We start from the raw sequence: 19,873 nt of genomic DNA on the forward strand, positions 1-19,873 counted from the left end.
GAGCTGAAATAGAGTCAGCCCTGGATAAAGGAAGAGAGCACCTACTTCACTTGTGGGATCTAGATTTGCGACCACCATGGGCGGCCACTTCCCTTCAGCTTGTAGGGTTGGAAGTGTGAACATTGAATGCTGTCGTTAAGAGCTTTGCTGGTGTCGGTCTGTAACTGTCATTCTAACGGTGGTTGATAGGTTCAGAATATCTATGTGTATTGATTGACAAGTTATCGTGCCTATTGTAAGTGACTTGAGTAGCTGTGATTCAGCATCTTTGTAGGGTGGTCATTAATAGGAAGCTTTCCTCTCTTGATGTGGTGTCATCTGGAGGGGCCTGGGTGTTGTTTTTTAAGTCTCTCACAATATTGGCAGAGTACATAGTCAGTTCATGCCCTGCTTTTCTGTACATTTTAGAAACTTACAGAATTTTCATTACAAGGGTACAGTGCTGTTCCAATACTAAATGTAAGGAAGTCAGGCTGAATGCATGCTGGTAGCATGTCCTTACAAGGGACAAGTTCCCAGATGTGTACGGCGGCAGGGCTCAGTTGGTAGAGTGCTTACCTAGCATGCATGAGACCCTGGCTGGGTTTAACACCTGGCACCTGGGAACTGGGTATGGTGGCACATTCCTGTAAGCACTTAGGAGGTGGAGACTGGCTATGTAGCAGGTTCCAGCCCCACCTGGGAAGGAAGTGGCTTCCCACCAAGGTGGTATCTGTAGAGAGGTCTCTCTTCCCTGCTGCATAGCTGCTCGATGGTTTACTCTGTCCTTTGTCACCATGATCCTAGGAGGAGAGAATTAACCTGCCCCGCTTCCTCCCAACAGGCGGACTTAAACTGTAATATCCAAGATGACGCCGGGGCTTTTTATGGTGTGAGCAGTCAGTACGAGAGTTCTGAAAACATGACGGTTACCTGTTCCACCAAAGTGTGCTCCTTTGGGAAACAAGTAGTAGAAAAAGTAGAGGTAAGTTGACCTCTGGATGGGAAAGTCCCCTGGGAGCCTGTTGTCTTCCTTTAAACATCTGGTTGGCAGCGGGTGGAGGGCGGTGCTTTTCCCGGATGTCTTTCTCTTCCACTCACACCCTTTCCCTGATAGATCCGTAAAGGTAAAAAGGATTGGGTGGCTCCTGAAAGCAAACAGGATGCTCTGTGCTAGCCTTCTCTGTGAGGGAAGTCCTGCTCAGCTGGCCTGTACTGGTCTTCTTGGTGAGAGGCCCCCTGGGGGTTCCGGAAGGGCCTCTGGGTCAGGATGCTTCCCTGCTTCTAGCTGCAGGCATTGTGGGCCGTGACCAAGATGGGTGCAGCTCCGTGGTGCCCCAACTCTAAAACCTGACACTTTGAGGTGGATATTGTTGCTTTTGCTACTTTTACTTTTTTAAATTTTTTATTGTTCTTAGTTTAAATTTCAGTGGGAAATGTTGACCCATGCCTGTAATCCCAGCACTCAGGAAGCTGAGGCATTAGACTCCCAAGTTCCAGGCCAGCTTGGGGTACTCACCAGAGTCCCTGTCTCAAAATGAACACAAAAACTCAAGCATTTTATCCAGGCATTAGGAAATATCTACATTCAACTTGCATATTTCATGCCTCCCCTTCTTTTACAGACACGTTTGTCTTATCAGAGTTTTCTGCCTTACCCCACCACTGGAAGAGTCAGGCTTTATTTGCAGCCGGTCTGGACTCTCAGGGCCAGGACCTAACCTGCCTGTGGCAAGGCTCCAACCCAGCTAGAGGCTGCCTGGCTGGAGAGGGGAGGTTTTAAGGATTTAGGCAGAGCCCTAAGGGTGTGGGCTGCCCCAGAGCCTCCTGAGCACAGCTCCAGCAGACGGTAAAGAGGCAGGAAAGGATACGGTTGGTTGAGTTGATGGGGAATTTAATAGAGGTCGTGAGCTTTCTTGAAATGGCTTCAGTGGGACTCCAGTAAGAGGTTTTAAATGGAATTTAGTAACTGTGTATTAAAGCTTAAAGAGGAGGGGAAGCCAGAGGTCACACTCTTTATGTTTGCCAGTAGCAGTGACCAGAAGGTATGTTTTCAAGGGACAAATGGGGATAATTGGAGATGGAAGAGTGGACTTGAGAGACAGGAAATATCAGTTGGGAGTCCTGAGCACTAGAGATAATTAAAACTGGAGTGGGAGAGGAACTGAATGCTCTGACAGAGAAGCAGGAACACAAAATTAGGATTAGATTTGGGGGGTGAGTATCACCCAGCAAGATGCTCAGCAGGTAAGGCGCTTGCCACCAAGCCTAAGGACCTGAGTTCAATTCCTGACACCCATATGGCAGAAGGAGAGAACTAACTCCTGTAGGTTGTCCTTAGACCTCCATGTGCATGCCAAATACATACATACATACATCATACAGACAAAATAAATGCGAAAATAATTATACTTGTTAATGTTAATCTTTTTTCCAACTGAAACTGTCTCTGTAACATTCCCGAATATCCTAGGAGCTTCTGGGTCCTGTTCCACCCCCTGTGTCTCTGTCCTACCCAGTACCCTGTGGCCTAGTGACCTTGAACTAGGTTCTAGGGTCAGGTGAGACAAGTCCATCTTACTGCTCTTTTTCCGGCTTTGCTAAACTAGGAACCAGCCTTCCTATTTCCAAATAATGTGTGCTTTATTTAGTGTAAAGAAAGAAAGTTTAGGTACTATAATTACATTTAAAATGATATGTTATTAATATTTAACCTATTTGCATTTCTGTCTCATTGTAAATATTTTAATAAGGTTTTATGATTTTTATCATTATAATTTGTTTCTTGTTAAGTCCTAAATATTTTATGATTTGTGTCAGTTTCATGTTTCTAGATTCTCGTTTCTAGACCAGACAGGCTTTGGGTTTTGGAGCCTGATTTAAAGATCTGTATCAAGGATCTGTCTTCAGAGCTATGCTTGGTGGTACATGGTTCAAGGCCAGCATGATCTACATGTCTAGTTCCAGGCCAGCCCTGGCTACATACCTGTCTCAAAAGAATATCTGTTGCTGGGCAGTGGTGGCACACACCTTTAATCTCAGCACTTGGGAGGCAGAAGCAGGTAGATCTCTGTGAGTTCAAGGCCAGCCTGGTCTACAGAATGAGTTCCAGGACAGCCAGGGCTACACAGAGAAACCCTGTCTTGGTGGGAGGATCTCTTTTCAGAGTATCCATCGCACCAGATTGTCCTGTTCAACTCCAGTGGTTCCTCCCTTAGGGTCTTGAATTCTCTGTGGATTCGGGCCTAGTGGCCACTTCTTGAAGTCTCCTTATACCACTTTTGGTTCAGTGCTAACAGTTGTGTTTTGGAGGTTCAGAATCATGTCCTCCAAGTTTGTGTTACTTTGCCTCTTCCCTAGAGTTATGTGAAGTACAATGTGTGTGTTGCCACACACATACTTTTTGCTGAAAAAAGAATCTATCAAATCCTTTAAAGGTTACCCTTTGCCTCATTTTTTTTAAACTTCCAGAAAAATAATAGGTTCTGTGTATAGCAGTAAAGGTAGGGTTTGTTTTTAATTAGGTAATCTACACAAAGAACAAAGCATGTTAACAGATGATTCATGTTGAAAAATGCATGCTTTCAGAAGCAGCCATCCTCTGTGTTCTGAAGTATAAAAAATAACTCAAACCTCTTTTCCCTTGCAGACGGAGTATGCAAGGTTCGAGAATGGCCGATTTGTGTACCGAATAAACCGCTCACCAATGTGTGAATATATGATCAACTTCATCCATAAGCTCAAACACCTACCCGAGAAATATATGATGAACAGTGTTCTGGAAAACTTCACCATTTTATTGGTAATGTTTGTCTCTCTCCTGGTTTGGCATTGGCAGAGTCTGTCCTGAGGCGTGTTGAGGACAATGAGGAAGGTGGGTGGGGAGGTAGCAAGGTTTTCAGAAAGGGAACTTGGATATCTGGTGGTCAGGCAGCCACTGAATTACATGACCCAACCAACAAACATGGGCTGTAGTGGGGCTTGGATTGAAAGACAGGTCCAGGTGCGACCTGAATTCAGAACCAAGACAACAGGAAATGATGGCCCGGGTCCTTCTGCACCATGGCTGCCGAGTTGAGAGAAGTCCCAAAGACTGTTTCAAAGCTCCAGTGCCTTGATTTTGGATCAGTTTCAGAATCCGAGACTCTTGTCCTCAAAACAGGTTCATAAAGCATTCTGTTAATAGGCTTTATAAGGCTTTTTTAAAAAGAAAATAATTCTTGATTAAACTGGAAGATCAGAATGCCAAAACAAAACTCAGTGAGAACAGGTTTCCTGGGGGGCTGACAAGGCCATCTGTGGTCAGACAGTACTCTGAATGCCTGCCACATGGTTCTGTTACCAGAATGGCGAGCCTGCGGGTTTACCTGGAGAATGCCTTACCTGATGTGTTGGTTCCACTGGGACGTGAGTCTCAGTCAGATTGATCCTGTTTTGTTTGGTTTGAAAGGCTCTTTCCATTTGTTCCTTCCTCTTTAAAAACAAACTGATTTAGACTTTATGAGGTGGTGCATGCCCCCTGTAATCCCCATACTGAGGAGGCTGAGGCAGGGGGATCAGCAGGTTGAAGGCAGACTGGACTACATAATGAGACCCTGTTTTCAAACAAGCCAGTGAGATGGCTCAGGTAAAGGTGCTTGCCATGCTGACCTAGCAACCTACGTAGTCATGGCCTAGCCAAGATGAGAGTCCATGGCATCAGGGGCTCGGAGCTTAGTCAGAGGGCCGGCATGCATGGATAGGATCTTTCCTACAAGCTTGGCTTACTCTAGAGAGAGACTCTTAGTGGAGTCTCAGCTGTGCCTGTGTGCTCCTGAAGCTTAGAAACTGGAAGGCTGAGGAAATCCAGAACTCCTGTCTCTAATGTCAGCAGTAGCCTCTTGGTGGAAGATGAGAAGGTTACAGAGTGTGTGGTGGCGGGGAGCAGGTGTCTGTCTCAAACTGTGCTCTGCTGCAGTCCACGTGTGTGGGAACTGGGGAGCTGACTCAGTCAGTACCACACAATGTGAGGACTCAGCACTGTTTCTCTGCACCACAAGAAGCCAGGCCTCATGGTACTGCCTTTGATCCCCAGCACTGGGGAGGCCGGGACAGCTCAATCCCCGAAGGCCATCGGCCAGCCTGACCTAATCAGTGAGCTCCGTATTTAGATGGAGATCATATCTCAAAAAGGAAAGAAGATAAAGAGGAAGAGTGATCAAGGAGAACATGCAGCATCAAACTCTGGCCTAAGTAGACACAGAAAACAATGCAGGCCTCAGCATTTGCGAGCAGGCGGGGAGTGTGGTGTTCTTTTCTAGACTTCACGACCACCTCGATGACTTGAAGTCTTGAGTGGGTGGCCACCCACCTCTCTTAGCAGGACTTTCAACTCCAGCTCTGTCTGTGACTGCACGTTGAGGATGGTGATAGCCCCAGTCCCGACTCTGCCTCAGAGAGCCTGGCTGAATTGAATGTGGCCCTGAGATGTCAAAGCCCCTAATTCTCACAGAGCCAGGTGCCTGTCAGCAACATGCCTCTGGATGTACAACTTCCACCAGCAGAGCTATCCTGGGACCTCACTGGGTTTGGTTAAAAATGCCATTAAAGCCAGTCATACTGGCACATGTGTGTAATCCCTGCACTTGGCAAGTGGAGGCAGGAGGATCAGGAGTTCAGGGCCAACCTAGGCTGTAGGAAGCCCTCTCAAAACAAGTGTCAATACACAGGTAAACAAAATATTTTGATATAAGCAATTAATACTTGCCAAAAAAACATTTGTTAGAAATAATATCATGGGGCTGAAGAGATGGCTCATTGGTTAAGAGTACTGGTTGTTCTTCCAGAGGACCCGAGTTCAATTCCCAACACCCACATGGCAGTTCATAACTGTCTGTAACTCCAGTTCCAGGGTACCCGACACCCTCACACAGACATACATGCAGGCAAAACACCAATACACATGTTGAAAGAAAGAGAGAGAAAGGAAGGAAGGAAGGAAGGAAGGAAGGAAGGAAGGAAGGAAGGAAGGAAGGAAGGAAGGAAGGGAGAGAAGAAAGAGAGAGAGAGAGAGAGAGAGAGAGAGAGAGAGAGAGAGAGAGAGAGAGAGAGAGAGAGAGAGAAGAGAAAATCATAGCTTTAGAAAACCACAGACTTCAGGACTACAAAACATAAACCATCTAGTTGATGGACAGGAGAAATACACTATCTGACCAATTTAAAGCCTTGCCAACTGGTAGAATAGGCTTTCTGGTTGCATCCTTTTGCCTCAGGAATTGAGCTGAGCACATAGAGGCAGTGATAGCCCAAGCAGAGCTGAGAAAGACAAAGGTGAACCATGAGCAAGTGTGCCTGGTATCTTCTGAGATTGCTTACTTTATTTTCCCTCTGATTCTCAATCTCTTTGATAACAAGTTTACAGAGGTTGGACCTGGTGCCGTATGCCTGCAGTCCCAGATTCTCAGGAAGCCAAGGCAGGGGAATTGCACATTCAAGGTCTGCCTGGGCCCACAGAGAGTTCAAGGCCAGCATAGGCAAGTTAGTGAGACCCTGTCTCAGATTCAGTAGTGGAAAGATGGCGCTAGAGAGCTGGCGTGGCAGCTAAGAGCACTTGCTCTTACAGGGGACCCAGGTTCGGTTTCTGGCCTCTGAGGGCACCAGCGGCATGTTACACATATATACATGCAGGCAAACACTCACACATATAAAGTAAAATCAAATAAAATATTTTAAAACAAATGAAAAGAGAACTGGGGATGCACAGTGGTAGAGAACTTAGCTACTGTACACAAGGCTCTGGGTTTTCAATCTTCAATATAGACAGATAGACGCTCCCATATTCTTATAAATTAACTCTTAAGTCATTCCTAGCATTATGCTGGATACAAAACCCTTTGCAAATGCAATTATAAAATTCTTACCATGAACTACAGTATTATTTTTGTGGTTAAGGAATCATTATGACTCACTCAAAGTCATGGTGATTGACACAGACTATAGTCATGAAATCAGAAAGCTCGAGCTGAAGGCCCTCTGCTTTATGTGCCTAGCCAAGCCATCTAAAATCTCCAGACCTGCATGGCTGTCTCCCTTCATAAAGGGATCACTCAAATCTGTATTCTCCACCTCAAGGTGACCATAAGATCCTTTAAATTCCCTCAGCTACACCGTAGGGATAGCATTGGCTGCTAGGAAGTGATTGAACAGCCATGTGCTGTGCTATGATGACTTATGGTCTGTTGAGTCAAAGAAGCGAGTGAGTAGATTATGATAGAGTCATATAAATTGTTGAGTATTTCTGAACTAAGCACCTCAGATGTCCAGAGAGATGTAGGGGTGGAGTTCTCAGGGATGGTAAAGAGGATGTTTTAAGTTGAAAAACAAGTTGGACATTTTCCACATTTACCAAGCAAATAAGACTTTAACCTAAGCGCATATTTGGGTGTCTGGTGCTAGGAATATTGTGATGAACTGAATGAGTGGAGCAGCCATCCCAAGGACCGATGAGGGAGGGAGGCATTCATCTAGCAAATGGATGGAAAATAAAATGATCACCAGTGTCCGGCAGAGAGGGGCCTTGTGCTGAGATGGGATTATGTAGCTCATAGGTGGAGAAGACCTGCAGGTGGGTTAACAGCTTTGAACTGAGTAGTCTAGAGCAGACAGTGCCTCAGTCTCCTCTGTCATGGGGAAGGTAGCACCCAGTCACAGAGTTGTGAGGTTGGACGCGACCCTGTCTGGGCCAGGTATCTCATACCATGGTAGATGCATAGTGAGCACACAGCATTGGTGGCTGTTGGGAGTTTTGGTCACTCATCAAATGCTTGATCATGGCGTACCATGCCTGAGCTGGTTAACTAGAAAATGTGGGCTAGTTCTTCATAGTCCACAGATGAGCTGGATATTGAAAACAACCAATCTATATGAATCACATAGCTCCATGGAGAAAATCAGAAGTGAGGCTTAATTTTTTCAGTCAGGGCCCCTGAGTTTGGGTGCTTGAAAGCAAGGGAAACTTAAATGAGTGAAGCAGACCGTTGCCAAGGGAAATTAGGCCCTTGACAAGCTAGATAAGGCACTCAAGTTCAAAATGTTTTTGAACATGAAAGTCACAGAAAACCATCGAAGCGTTGTGAGGTTGTAAATTTGATCGGCTTGGCCTTCCGAATGTTCCTTCTGAGGTAGCATGGGGGACTGGGGCCAGCATGAGGAAGAGAGCCAGAGCTCAGATCTGAAAGAGGCTGATCGTGGGTGTGAGGGAGAGCACCCAGGGGGAATGGATGGGCAGGTCCTAACACATTGTGAGAGGTACAGCCTGTGTCAGCAGAAAGCAGCATTTTCGAACAGGATTCTGTCTGTGCCACTGTCTTTTATACGGCAAATACTTGTGCTGCATCCAGGTACTGCTGGCTAATGTGATATACTAATCAGGGTGTCCGTAAAGTTAACTCTGTAGTTGGCTGTTGGGAAGTAGAATTTAGCTCAAGTTAAATGTAAGATGGGAAAATGAAATTTTAAATGTTTTTAACAGAAATAAATAACTATGGTGACTATAATAATTAGCTTGACTTAACCATCCCATAATGTATCATAACATCACTCTATAATACATACAATTATTTGTCAATTCAGATTAAGATTAAAAAATACTAAAATAGGTGAAAGTCGCCTAAAACATGTGAATGTCTTGTGAGAGAGGATTATTAATGATAAACAAATTAATACCAAACAGAACCACACCAGGTGACCTGTTGGTTGCAGGTGATGGGTCAGACTATCTCTAGGGTCTTCCTTGATTATGGTACTGGGCTCAGGGGGGGTTCCAGTGGGATTTGTAATCTTCTGAATGTATTGGAGGATACAGAGTGAGGCTGAACGGGTCTCTGATCCACCCGTCACCTTAAGATGGCTCCTCTCCCATCAGATTATATTCTTGACATAAATAGACTGTGCTCTCATTTATGTGGGGTGATGATATACATGTCTTTTTTTTTTTTTTTAAACAGGTGGTAACAAACAGGGATACACAAGAAACTCTCCTCTGCATGGCCTGTGTATTTGAAGTTTCAAATAGTGAACATGGAGCACAGCATCATATCTACAGGCTTGTAAAGGACTGAACCTGGTTATTTATATATATAGATATCTGTATATACACACACATATGTGCACACACACACTCTCTCCATTATCGAACGACTGACTGTAAACCTCACCACAGGTGATGCCCTGGCCCCCCAGGTCACACTCTGACTTTTCTAAATCCTGTTTGAGTGAACTTATTATTTTTTTCATGTGTTCATGCTATCATTGTAGCTGTGAAGTTGTGATGCAGTTTTTTGTGTATTCCTCAGATCTGCAAACCACAATTCCTTGGGGAAGGTGAATCTTACCAGCCTAAACCTCTCTCTCTGCAGACCTGTTTCCTGTTGTAGAAAATAATGAGACAGAGGATTGGCCACGGAGCATTGATTGCCTTTATACAAATGTATTTAGTTCTTTTTGTTGTTGTTTTTCCAACATAAAATTCTTGTTTTAAGATACAAGTAAAATTAATCTTTAAATGTAAATTAGTACAAGAAAAACTAAGATTCTTCAGACTTATCTTTGTAACTAATTAGGGTGGAAGTTATGGAAGAATGTAATTCACTAAATTATTTTTTAAATGAAATCTTTCTTTCTTTTTAAAACCAAATGTTAAACTATAGCCTTAAGAAATACTTGGTAGAAGTATCCTAATGAGACAAATTTTGTACCTTTCCCTCCCTCAAGGTTAAAACTAATATCCTAATTCATTAAACTCTTGAAACAGGTGTTGCAAAGGAAAAAAATGTTACCCCTTATCCTTAACATATATAGTATATTTAAAAATGTAAAATTGTATTGTACTAATGTGATGACTGATTATTTAATGAAAAAGAAAAGATGGCTCTTTTTGCAATAAGTAGATAATACTGAAACAAATCTAAGCTTACAATGTTATAGTCTTGTGTGTGCAGTTGCATTTTATATGGTCAACCAAAATTTTCTATGGAGAAGAGTTCACATTTGAACCACCGAAATTTAATAACAAAATTTAAAAATTGGCACGAGGACTGCACTGTGAGTTGCAAAGGATGCAGAACCCCGTGGCTGGGAGAAAACTGTCATCATCTGAACAAGTGCGAGGCTCATCAGTCAGGCTCGGTGTCTGCTCCCCAGAACGTCACTGTCACAAGCCTCCTCACCAGCCTGTGGGTGGTTTGTTGTTGCTGGTAACCCCCATGCATGGGAGCATCTGTCCTGATGGCTCTGTGTTCATGCGCATGCGGATATTCAGTCTTTGAACTCCTGCTTCCTGTAGTTTGCTGGTTACTTACTACACCTCTCTCTTGGTCTGCATTATGGACATGGATAGATTTTCCCTAAGGGCATCTCTTTCCTTCACTTCTCCTCACAAGCCTCGGTGGCACTTTATGTGCTCCCCGCCCCCTCCCCTCTCTTTTCCCTCCACCCCTCTCTTGTCTTGATCTTTTCAAGCAGACGCCCTCATTCAGGAAGTTCTGTTTCCAAGAGAGATTTCACCTCTCTGGTCTGGATATTCCAAAGCATTGCCCAGCAGAGTCGGCCTAAGATGGCCGGTCTGGGGTTACTTCCCTAAGTGCTTTCTCACTGGGGAAGCAAGAAAGGTTACCCCTCTATTTCCCAGGGATGGTAAGAGGAAAGTAAGAGTTTCTTTACACACATGTGCACGTGTGTGTGCACACATGCATGCGCACACAGTAATATATGAACATAAATAGAACATGACAAAATTTTTAAGTTAAGAAACATGGCAATTTTTTTTTTTTTTTTGTGCCAAGGCTATCAAGTAAAATCCTCCTTCTGCTGTATCCAGGTGACACCCCCCCCTTCTTTGCTCCAACATCTGCTCTGACTGTGCTTTTATTATATTCAGCAACTTGTGGTCTTTAGTGGTTGGGTGTGGCTGGTGTGTAGCTAACAGAACCAAATGGATTGACTCTCTCCTCCCAGCTGCATCCCTGGTCCCTGGGAAGACCTAAGGAGAATATGCAGGACTTGGTCATTAGCGGTGTACGTAGGCCAGCAGGGCACTGTTTCTCTTCAGGGGAACTGCCTTGGTTCCCTGATTCTAAGCCAGCCCTCAAAGGAATGGCTACCCTGGGTTTCTCCCCTTCTGTCTGTCTTCAGATCAGATGTTTAAAAATCTGTCTTGGGGATGCCATTAGTTAATTTTTTAGGGATGTTTCTTTAGCTTCGATTTCCTACATCCTTCCTCTAGAGGAATGCCCTACTGTCCTGAGACCAGGACTATATGAATGGTATAAATGATCTCCTGTGGCTACAGGCCAGGCCATCCAAGAATGTGATGGGGGAGCAGTCTACCCCTCAGGAGTGGAGCTGCCCCTCTATACCACCCAGGCTCTGGGGGTTTGTTTCCCATGTACCACCTCGAGGATAGTGGCTGGCAATGGGGTGGGGGTATGACCTCACAGCATTAGGATGGTGTCTGTGTGGCCTCACTGTCTATGTCCTCTTCTTCCAAAGCCTTTCTGGGGCTGGGGTGGGAGTTAGGAATGACCCTGACTTACTTTTGGCTCTTAAAACAGCTATAAAATTCTTCAACATATATTCAACCCCTATTCCTCCCCCTAACTTATTTCCATCCTCATATCGCCCCCCCCCCACACACACACACCCACACACAACTTTTTACTCTTTCTCACCTTTGAAAAAAGAAAATAACCACCATCTTAGGGTTACCATTGTTGGGATGAAACACCGTGACAAAAACAAACAAACAAACAAAAAAAACAAGTTGGGGAGTCAAGGGTTTATTTGCTTACATTTCCACATCATAGTTCATCACCAAAGGAAGTCAGGGAAGGAACCTGAGAACAGGAATTAATACAGAGACCCTGAAGGGGGGTGCTGCTTACTGACTTGTTCCTTGTGGCTTGTTCAGCCTGCTTCCTTATAGAACCTAGGATCAGCAGCCCAAGGGTGACACCATCTACAATGGGTGAGCCTTATCCTCTCTGTCACTCTGTCACTAATGAAGAAAATGCCCTGCAGGCCTGCCTAGAGACCCTCTGCCCCTCGCTCTTTCAAGACAGGGATTCTCTGTGTAACAGCCCTGGCTGTCCTGGAACTCACTCTGTAGGCCAGGCTGGCTCAAAAGCACAGAAATCTGTCTGCCTCTGCCTCCTGAGTGTTGGGATTAAAGGCATGTGCCCCCACCACCCGGCTCTACATCCGTTTCTTCTGGAGACATTTCTTCACTTGAGGCTCCCTCCTCTCAGATGACTATAGCTTGTGTTAAGTTGACCCAGAACTAGCCAGCACACCCACAATTGCAAATCTGTGCTGCCCGTATACTCAAGGGTGTGTAGACATCCACGGAAATGGGGTCAGCCTACCAGGAAGCACACTTTTAAAAGAAAATGGGCTTCCCCTACTTCAGAAGCTATCAGCTGTCAATAGATCCTCAGCCCCAGGGTGGAGGCTCATGAGCCCCGTCCGCCCTCGGTGCTGGAATTTGACCAGCTTGTTCTCACAGTTGCTGGGAGTTGATGAGAGCTATGATCCTTTCATGTCCAGAAGACAGTGTTCTGCTCCAGTGCACCCACCCCACCTCCTCTTACAGTCTCTCTGCTCTGTCTTCAGTGCGGGTAGCTATAAGATTTGTGAGTCTTCTAGAATTTCCCCATCTTAATCAGTGACCCAGTTATCCCGGACTTGCTTGATTTCTCAAATGAAAGCTTAGGGTGGGATTTGTGTCCTAACTTCTAATCCTGACCTCTCTAATCCTTCTTGGTTCCTTGTCCCCTCCTCCCCTAGACCGGAAGGATACCCTTGCCAAGCCCTGCCCTCTCTCTTCTGTGACCCCTCCCTTCTTAGTGTTGTCTCACCGTGAGGCTAGGACAGATCTGTCAGGGACATGTGTAGACATCGTGCTTAGTCACTGCATGGTTTAGAAGCCATCTTTCCAGTGAAAGAGACAGGAATGTCCTGGGACCCCCAGAGTCCAGCTCTGTGCCAGGGACATTGGGCTAGTTCATTGGCCGTCACCCTGTGCACGGTCGGAGGTCCTGAGACTCCTGGCCGCTTTCACAGTTGTCACAGCTCATCGCCCTGGGTCGTGCAAGGTCCAACCTTAGTTGAAAATGGCTGCCCTTTCTCTTCCTTGTCGTTAGCTTATTGATAACCAGCTTTGCTCCCCTCATCCTGTGAAAACTTCTCTCCTGTAAGCTTTTCTCTGGTGGGGAGGGGAGTTGGGGAGAGGCTGGTAGGTGGTTCTTCTGCGGCATCCTTCCTCCTGTTCCGAGGCGACTCCTGGGCAGCCTCCATCTCCCTCCTGCTGCTGCTTTCTGTTGTGTCTGAGAAAGCTGGGTCCAGCTAGCCAGCACCCCCCCCCCCCCCCCGTGGCCATCTGACTTCCATTGAAAGCATTTCTGATTTGTCCTGTGGCCTTCGCTTTATTGGGGCTTAAAAAGAGAACCCCCCCCAGATTTGGCTCTTTCTCACAAGCTCCCCACTCTCCTCCTCAGCCTTTAATTGTTAGGGTGAGTCTCCTCTGCACTGCTTCACGCTCTCTTTCTGGGCTTTCGGGATGGAGCGGGCCTGGATCTGGTGGCTCGTACTCAGACCCAAAAAGAGCACAGTCCATTCCCCTTCACTGTGAAGGGATGAGAGATGCCTGGTCCAAAGCATCCCGGCTAGTCAGCCACAGACAAGGGTGAAGGCTTCTCTTTCTCCTTCAGCCTCCCCTGGGTAGAAGCCATCTTTCCTTGGTGCTCTGCTGAAGTGATCCCTGAGAACGCATGGACGGGTCACTTCAGATCCCCTGGGGACCATAAGCAGATGGGAAGTCTGATGTGCCTCTTCACTTCCTCGGAGGACAGTTCTCCAGCCACGGGCTTTGAGTCAAATTGCTATTTCCCACCCATCCCAGCAGCAACGACCTGCTCACACACCAGCCAAAATAGAACCTTTGGTGTTAAAATTCCTCAAAGGACTTTTCGATCCAGGTCTTCATTAGGCTTCAGTACCATGGTGGCTCTAGCCACTGTTTTTATACAACCCTAAATTCTTGAAGTCACATGATGGTCAGTTTTACAAACCAGGTACCTGTAATTTGTATAATTTTGTATATGCTCTGGTGTACCACACCTGTCCTAAGGAAGGGTAGACTAACTCTGTGTTGGTGTCCTCACCTGTGACATTAGGAGGATGCTTGAGTTGCTGACTTCTATGTTGATGTTTCTGTGGCTAAGCCCTGCACGTGTCTTTTCTGAAAAGCCTTAAATCTTGGTGACGTCACGTCGTAGGGTGTCGGTGTGACAGGCTGCCTGGGAACCGTGAGCCCTTTTGTAAGCTGGAAGCATTTCTCTTACTACTGTTACTTTTCATTTTCTTGAAGGGAGTTTTCAGTTCACAGCTGCCAAAGCCTCCCAGTGAAGCAGTGCCTTAGTAATCCCTTAGTAGCCGCCAGCCTTTTCTCACGCCTGTTCTCGGTGTCCATTTGCTAATTGGCCCAGTTTCCGAAGCAGGACAAGCCAAACGCGTTCTCATTTTTGTTTCAAAAGCCCGTTTTTAAATCCAGCTCTCTAGAAAGCTCATGACTTGGTTTCACACCACCTAAATCGGAACCCAAGTCCGTTCTTTGACCATGCTCTCACATACGTGTCCATACCAAAACTAACGGCTGCAACTCCGCAGTTTACTATGAAGAGGGAAATGTACTTTTCATTGATGCCTTTTTCAATTCATGACCAAATACTTAGCTATTTGTGAATCTTCTGCACTCCAGCATGAAAGTGCCTTTGGCTCGAGATTCCAGCTTAGAAAGTGCCACCATAATAACGACAATTTGTAGAGAGACCAAAAATATTTTGAGATCACCATAATGCCTTTGGTTAACCGGGATGAGTAACCAACCACAGGCCTCTGTTCATGAGAGCACCGCGTGGTCCCTGCCTGCTGTGAGTCTGCCTGCCAGTGGGGACCCCACCACACATTCACCTATAGCACAGTGCGGCAGGGGGGAACCCCGCAAACTGTTGTGTCTGTGTGTGCCGACTCCCCCGACTCCCAGCATGTCCGTCAACTCGTCACCCAGCTCTGCATCCCTGGGAAGGAACTTGCACACGAGCACCCGAATCCCGAATCCTGGCCAGTGGACAGACACCACGGCTTTGCCTTCTCCGTGTGTCCACATCCAGTCTGTGGAGACTCTCGTCCACTGGGAGAACAGTGCGCACTTGCCTGCTTTACACAGTGATACCATTTGGTTGTTGGAAGCCTTGCATCGAGATGAAAGTGCAGAACAAAAATAAAAATGGATTCATTAGGGTCATTGCAGTTGAAGTGTCTTTGGGCAGATTTGCTGGCTCCAGATGTCCGAATGTGCTGTGAGAGACTTCCAAAGAGCACAACATTTGCAATTTTCGAGAATGTTCTAGTCCTCAGAGAGCCAACTCTGAAGTCTGTGTCAGCTTAGAGTAAAATCTTTGTGCATCTGGAAACCTCATACAGTAAGGAAAAGGACAGAGGAGGCAAAAAGAAGCCAGGAAAAAAATAGGGTCTTTTTTCTTTTCTTATTTTCTTTTTCCTTTTTTTAAAAATTCCTTTGCTGATATAAGTGTAAAAGTAATGACAGACGACTTTGAAAGTTAGCCTGGAAACTCTACCAAACCCACATCCCTTCTCCCTGCCCTCCCCGGTGTCTAAGGAATAGCCTCTCTGGGCTCTGAAATTGCAGAAGTGACTTGTATCTACCCCAAGTTGTATAAAAGTCCTGTTTTGTTTTGTTTTTAAAGAAAAACAGCTGTCAAGTGGAAAGGAGAATTCCTTGGTACAGGTTAGAGCTGGTTGTTTGGTGTCTTGGACTCCCCCCTGGCAGGAACACGCCACAACTTGAAGAAATTAGTCAAATGTGTTTTCCCGTGCCTCCTTCTAGCCATTGACGTCTTGTTTGGTGGTAGTTGCCTCTCCTAAACTCTTTGCTTATATCCTCAACAATGAAGGGTTTGTGTTTAAAATTGACTGACTGCAAAGGGCAGGCCTCACTGAAGTCATGCACCATTGACTGAGATGAGATTTCTGTATTTATTGCTCCTTCCTAACTTGTTTTCTCTGTGAATCTGCATTGGGTCCCTGTGCCCCACACTACATCAGTTTAGGTAGAAGCAGCCTTTGTGTATTTGTGAATGGCCCCACCCTTGTTCATGACCACAGGGTCACCTCCCGCTAGGCTCCAGCCTTGCTCAGCCTGAGCCTTGTCAGTTTTCACCATGGGCATCCTGTTGCCCCTCTTTCTTAGAAAGGTGGGCAGAATCTACACGTCCATCATTTTGGAAAACCTGTCCATGAGTTTTGTGTTTTTATTTTTCAAATTAATTGTTCTCTGTGATTAGTTTCCCTGTGTAAAATAGATCTAAACTGCACTTCTTTAAAAACAAATGTACATCTCCTGTTACCTCCTTGAAAGATCAACTTCTCTAGGCCTTTTTCAGTGGGCTTATGACTTCAGACAAGGAAAAAAAAAAAACAGTAAAAACAAAAACAGTACGTGCCTGAAAAATGACAAAAAAAAAAAAAAAAGATTTTTTTTTTTGTAACGTTTAAAAAACCTGAAAAGCCTTTACTTCTTTGATACGCTCAAATTTTATGAAAATTGGTTTTTGCCTTGTGTGTTTGTTCACATTCTAAGCGACTTCATGGCTTCTCTGTTGTCTCTTGTGTAAAGTGTATAGGGTGGGCTTGTGGCGGAAGTGTTTCATCTGGTCAGTGGTTCCTTTGATATTGTACTGCTGCTGGGTCTGGGCTGGAACCCGAGCCTTTGGGTGACAGGGTTCCTCTCTGGGGAGACCGTGGAGAAGAGGGAAGAGTGGCTCATCCACGTTTTCTAAACTGTTTGCAGAAACTTTCAGAAGGCATCTGGCTAAACCTCCCGGCAGTACAGTATTCTTGTATTTGTTAACGTTTGTGTTTAGGTACTGGTACCTTTTTGTTAAAAAATGTTGTAAGTGTTGGCTTTAAAGTGAATTTATCTTTAGTATGATAGTTATATGAAAATTATAGGGTTTGTGTGCAGAGAATTTTTTTATAAAGTGCTTTGTAAAAAAAAAAATGTATTCTAGCTTTCGCGGTACATATGTGTGATAACTTTAATATCCATGACAGTTAAGTGCAATTATTTCATCACTCTAAAAATGCTATTTTTGTGTCAGTTCCTGCAGGTGTTTTCATGTCTTTGCAAAGTGACACATTTTGATGCCTTCTTGATAAAGTGGTAGACATTTTGTAGCTTTCTAGAAACTTTGTATCCATACGGTATCAATGAAAAAATAAAGAAAATGAAAGTGTGGGTCACCTTTCTTGTCTGCAAAAGTCTGTTGAGAATGAAATCTGCCTTTTGGTTTTTTTTGTCTTAAGTTACATTTACTTTGTTGGGATGGGAAGTCCACAACAGCCAGTGGCATGCTCAGTCCTCTCCTTCCACCTTGTGAGTGTTGGTGAGCTGGGTCATCAGGCTTGGCAGCCAGTGCCATGGGGCCATCTTGCCCTGTGTGAGGGTGGGGGTTATACGAAGGATGGAGGGAAGCGGGTTGGAACTGTGGTTGTAATGTCTCCTGTGCCTGATAACTGGTGTTCCCTAAAGGGCTTCTCAGCCACATACTTAGTTTGAGGCCAACTTGGGCTATATGAGAACCTGTCTCCAAAATCAACCAAAGGTTTGTGGAGTAGCTTAGCTTGTCTGTGGTTCCAGACACACCCTGAGAAGCCCTATCCTGTGACTCACAATAGCCTTAGACTAAAAGGCATGCGCTTCTATGCTGTTAACTTGATGCGCACATGCTGGGGACCAGGGACAGGTAGAGCCGGGGGTTGGAAGTGCAGAGAGAAATGCACTGTGAGCTTCCTGCCTGGTGCCTGTATTCTTGCAATTGCTTGCTTGCTGAGTTGTGAGCTCTTGGCCCCAGGAGGACTGGTTCCTGAGTGACAGCAGGTCTCATTGTGCCCCTGAGTTGGTATAACCATTTTGTGCTATATTCCACATTCCAGTCTCCGTGGCATTGCTTCCTGAGACCCAGAAAGGCTACCTCATCCAGGGTCATGACTAACAAGGATGGAGCCTCATTTAGGTTCATTCAGCCTGACGCTTGGGCCGACGCTTGGGCCTGATCTCTTGGCCTGTGCATCTTGGTTGACTATGCAATGGAGCGGCTCAAGGCCCGGAGGAAATGTGAGTGGGTGGAGGACTTCACCAGACTATAATGACTGGGACTTTGGGCACTAACAGTAGGAGCCCTCAGCTGTGGCTTAGGCCTCAGGGGGTCTTGCTTCTCTCTATCTCTACCTAAAGCCTGGGCACTGGAATTGCATTACTTTGCCAAGGAGTGGGTATGCATTTCCCTGCTCATGTATTTTCATCAGTGCTGTGATCTAGTGCAGAGCAGAGGAGAGGCCCATGGGAGCTTTTTGTCTTAAGTGAGACCCCATCCCTATTTCCTTTAGTCCGTACACTCTTGGAGAATAGGAGTCCTTGACAACTTTGCTACAATGTGATTCAGATCTAAGGAAGTCATAGGCTTTTCTCAGGATCTTAACAGCTGGTAAGTCACAGCCACATCTCTCTGGCCCCAAAACTTAGCACTTGCATAGGTCAGAAGCATTTGGTTAGTGCTGGAGGTTCCAGTGGATTCTGCAAGGAGGGAGGCACCAGGAAAGCAAACACCAGAGCCTGAAGGCATTGGGGAGCATGGGGGGGAGGATAAGTGAAGATTTGAGGGGACTGGCAACTTTGCTGGGAATTCCCCAGGCTCTCTTCCTGCCACACTGCCTCAGGTACTAATGAACACATATATAGAAAGCCAAATTACCTCTTGTGTAATTACTGAGTGACTGATGGAAACCCAATCAAAATTCATAGTGGGAAGTTGTAAAACGGCAGAGACATCTTGTTCTGTCTGTCCAATGCCTGTTCATCAAGTGTCTTGATGTCATAACAGCAAATAGGCCACTGACTGCCTGGTTCTTCAGCAAATGTTTTCATTCACTTTTACCTCCAAGAACCCAAGACTTAACGTTTGTGCTCTACACTATTGATAGAGAACCAAATAAAAACTACAGCTAACAAATGAAGCTGGCAGGATGGCTCAGTGGATGAAAACACCAACTGCCATGCCTAACAACTGGAATTCATTCGGCCCCCAGGACCCACAGGTTGGAAGGAGAGAACAGACTCCCACTAGTTAGTAAATAATGTAATTTTAAAAGAATGAAAAACAGATGCCAGCAATCAAAACTTCAAAAGAAAACTAATATCCCCTTATTAATCTCCAACTAGTATCAAGCAAGGTAAAAATTCTCATTAGAGCCAATGAGGATTACTTCACAATGGTACAAGTTTGGATTGATGTGGAATAAAATGCAAGACTAAAGTGTGCCCATTAACATAGCTGCAGAGTAAAAAGTGGATAAATTGATGACATTGTTGTATGCGGGGGGGGGGGGGGGGGGGACCCGCCCACACTTTTTCCCCAGGGTACTCTTGAATAGGAAGAAGTGAGAAATATTTAGGTAGAAATATAGAGAGGAGAGAGACAGAGAGAAACAGCTTTGGGAGGGCCTGGATCAATATCTACCAGCTCTTCTGTCTCTTCTAAAGAGCTATTTATAGAAATGCCAAAAGTTGGAGCAAAAGACTTAACCCCTAGCACAGCCAAGTGCAGACCCTTCCAAACACCTGGTAACCACGCACGTGGTCAGTCCATCCCCTTATGCAGCCCTGCTGGGAAAAGCAAGCTCAGATCTCACTAGGGAAACCTCTGTGGGCTCCCAATGTTAATGAACATTCAGTTATAAAACACATATACAGCACAGGATTTGAATATCATAATTTGATGAA

At 45.4% G+C, this 19,873-nt stretch overlaps 1 protein-coding gene across 9 annotated transcripts in view; it reads left to right on the plus strand.

Moving 5' to 3' along the window:
- Positions 1-17,334, plus strand: part of Tead1 (TEA domain transcription factor 1) — a 237,042-nt gene extending 219,708 nt beyond the window's left edge. For all 9 annotated transcript variants that reach the window (XM_076550475.1, XM_076550459.1, XM_006978606.4 and 6 more), the window contains 3 exons: positions 824-964; positions 3,629-3,781; positions 8,964-17,334. In XM_076550475.1, coding sequence (XP_076406590.1) covers positions 824-964; positions 3,629-3,781; positions 8,964-9,077 — 408 coding nt within the window. In that variant the 3' untranslated portion in view covers positions 9,078-17,334. The remainder of the gene's footprint in view (positions 1-823; positions 965-3,628; positions 3,782-8,963) is intronic.
- Positions 17,335-19,873: the final 2,539 nt, after the last annotated feature.

The sequence above is a fragment of the Peromyscus maniculatus genome, chromosome 1, assembly GCF_049852395.1.
Source record: "Peromyscus maniculatus bairdii isolate BWxNUB_F1_BW_parent chromosome 1, HU_Pman_BW_mat_3.1, whole genome shotgun sequence".
Lineage (NCBI taxonomy): Eukaryota > Metazoa > Chordata > Mammalia > Rodentia > Cricetidae > Peromyscus > Peromyscus maniculatus.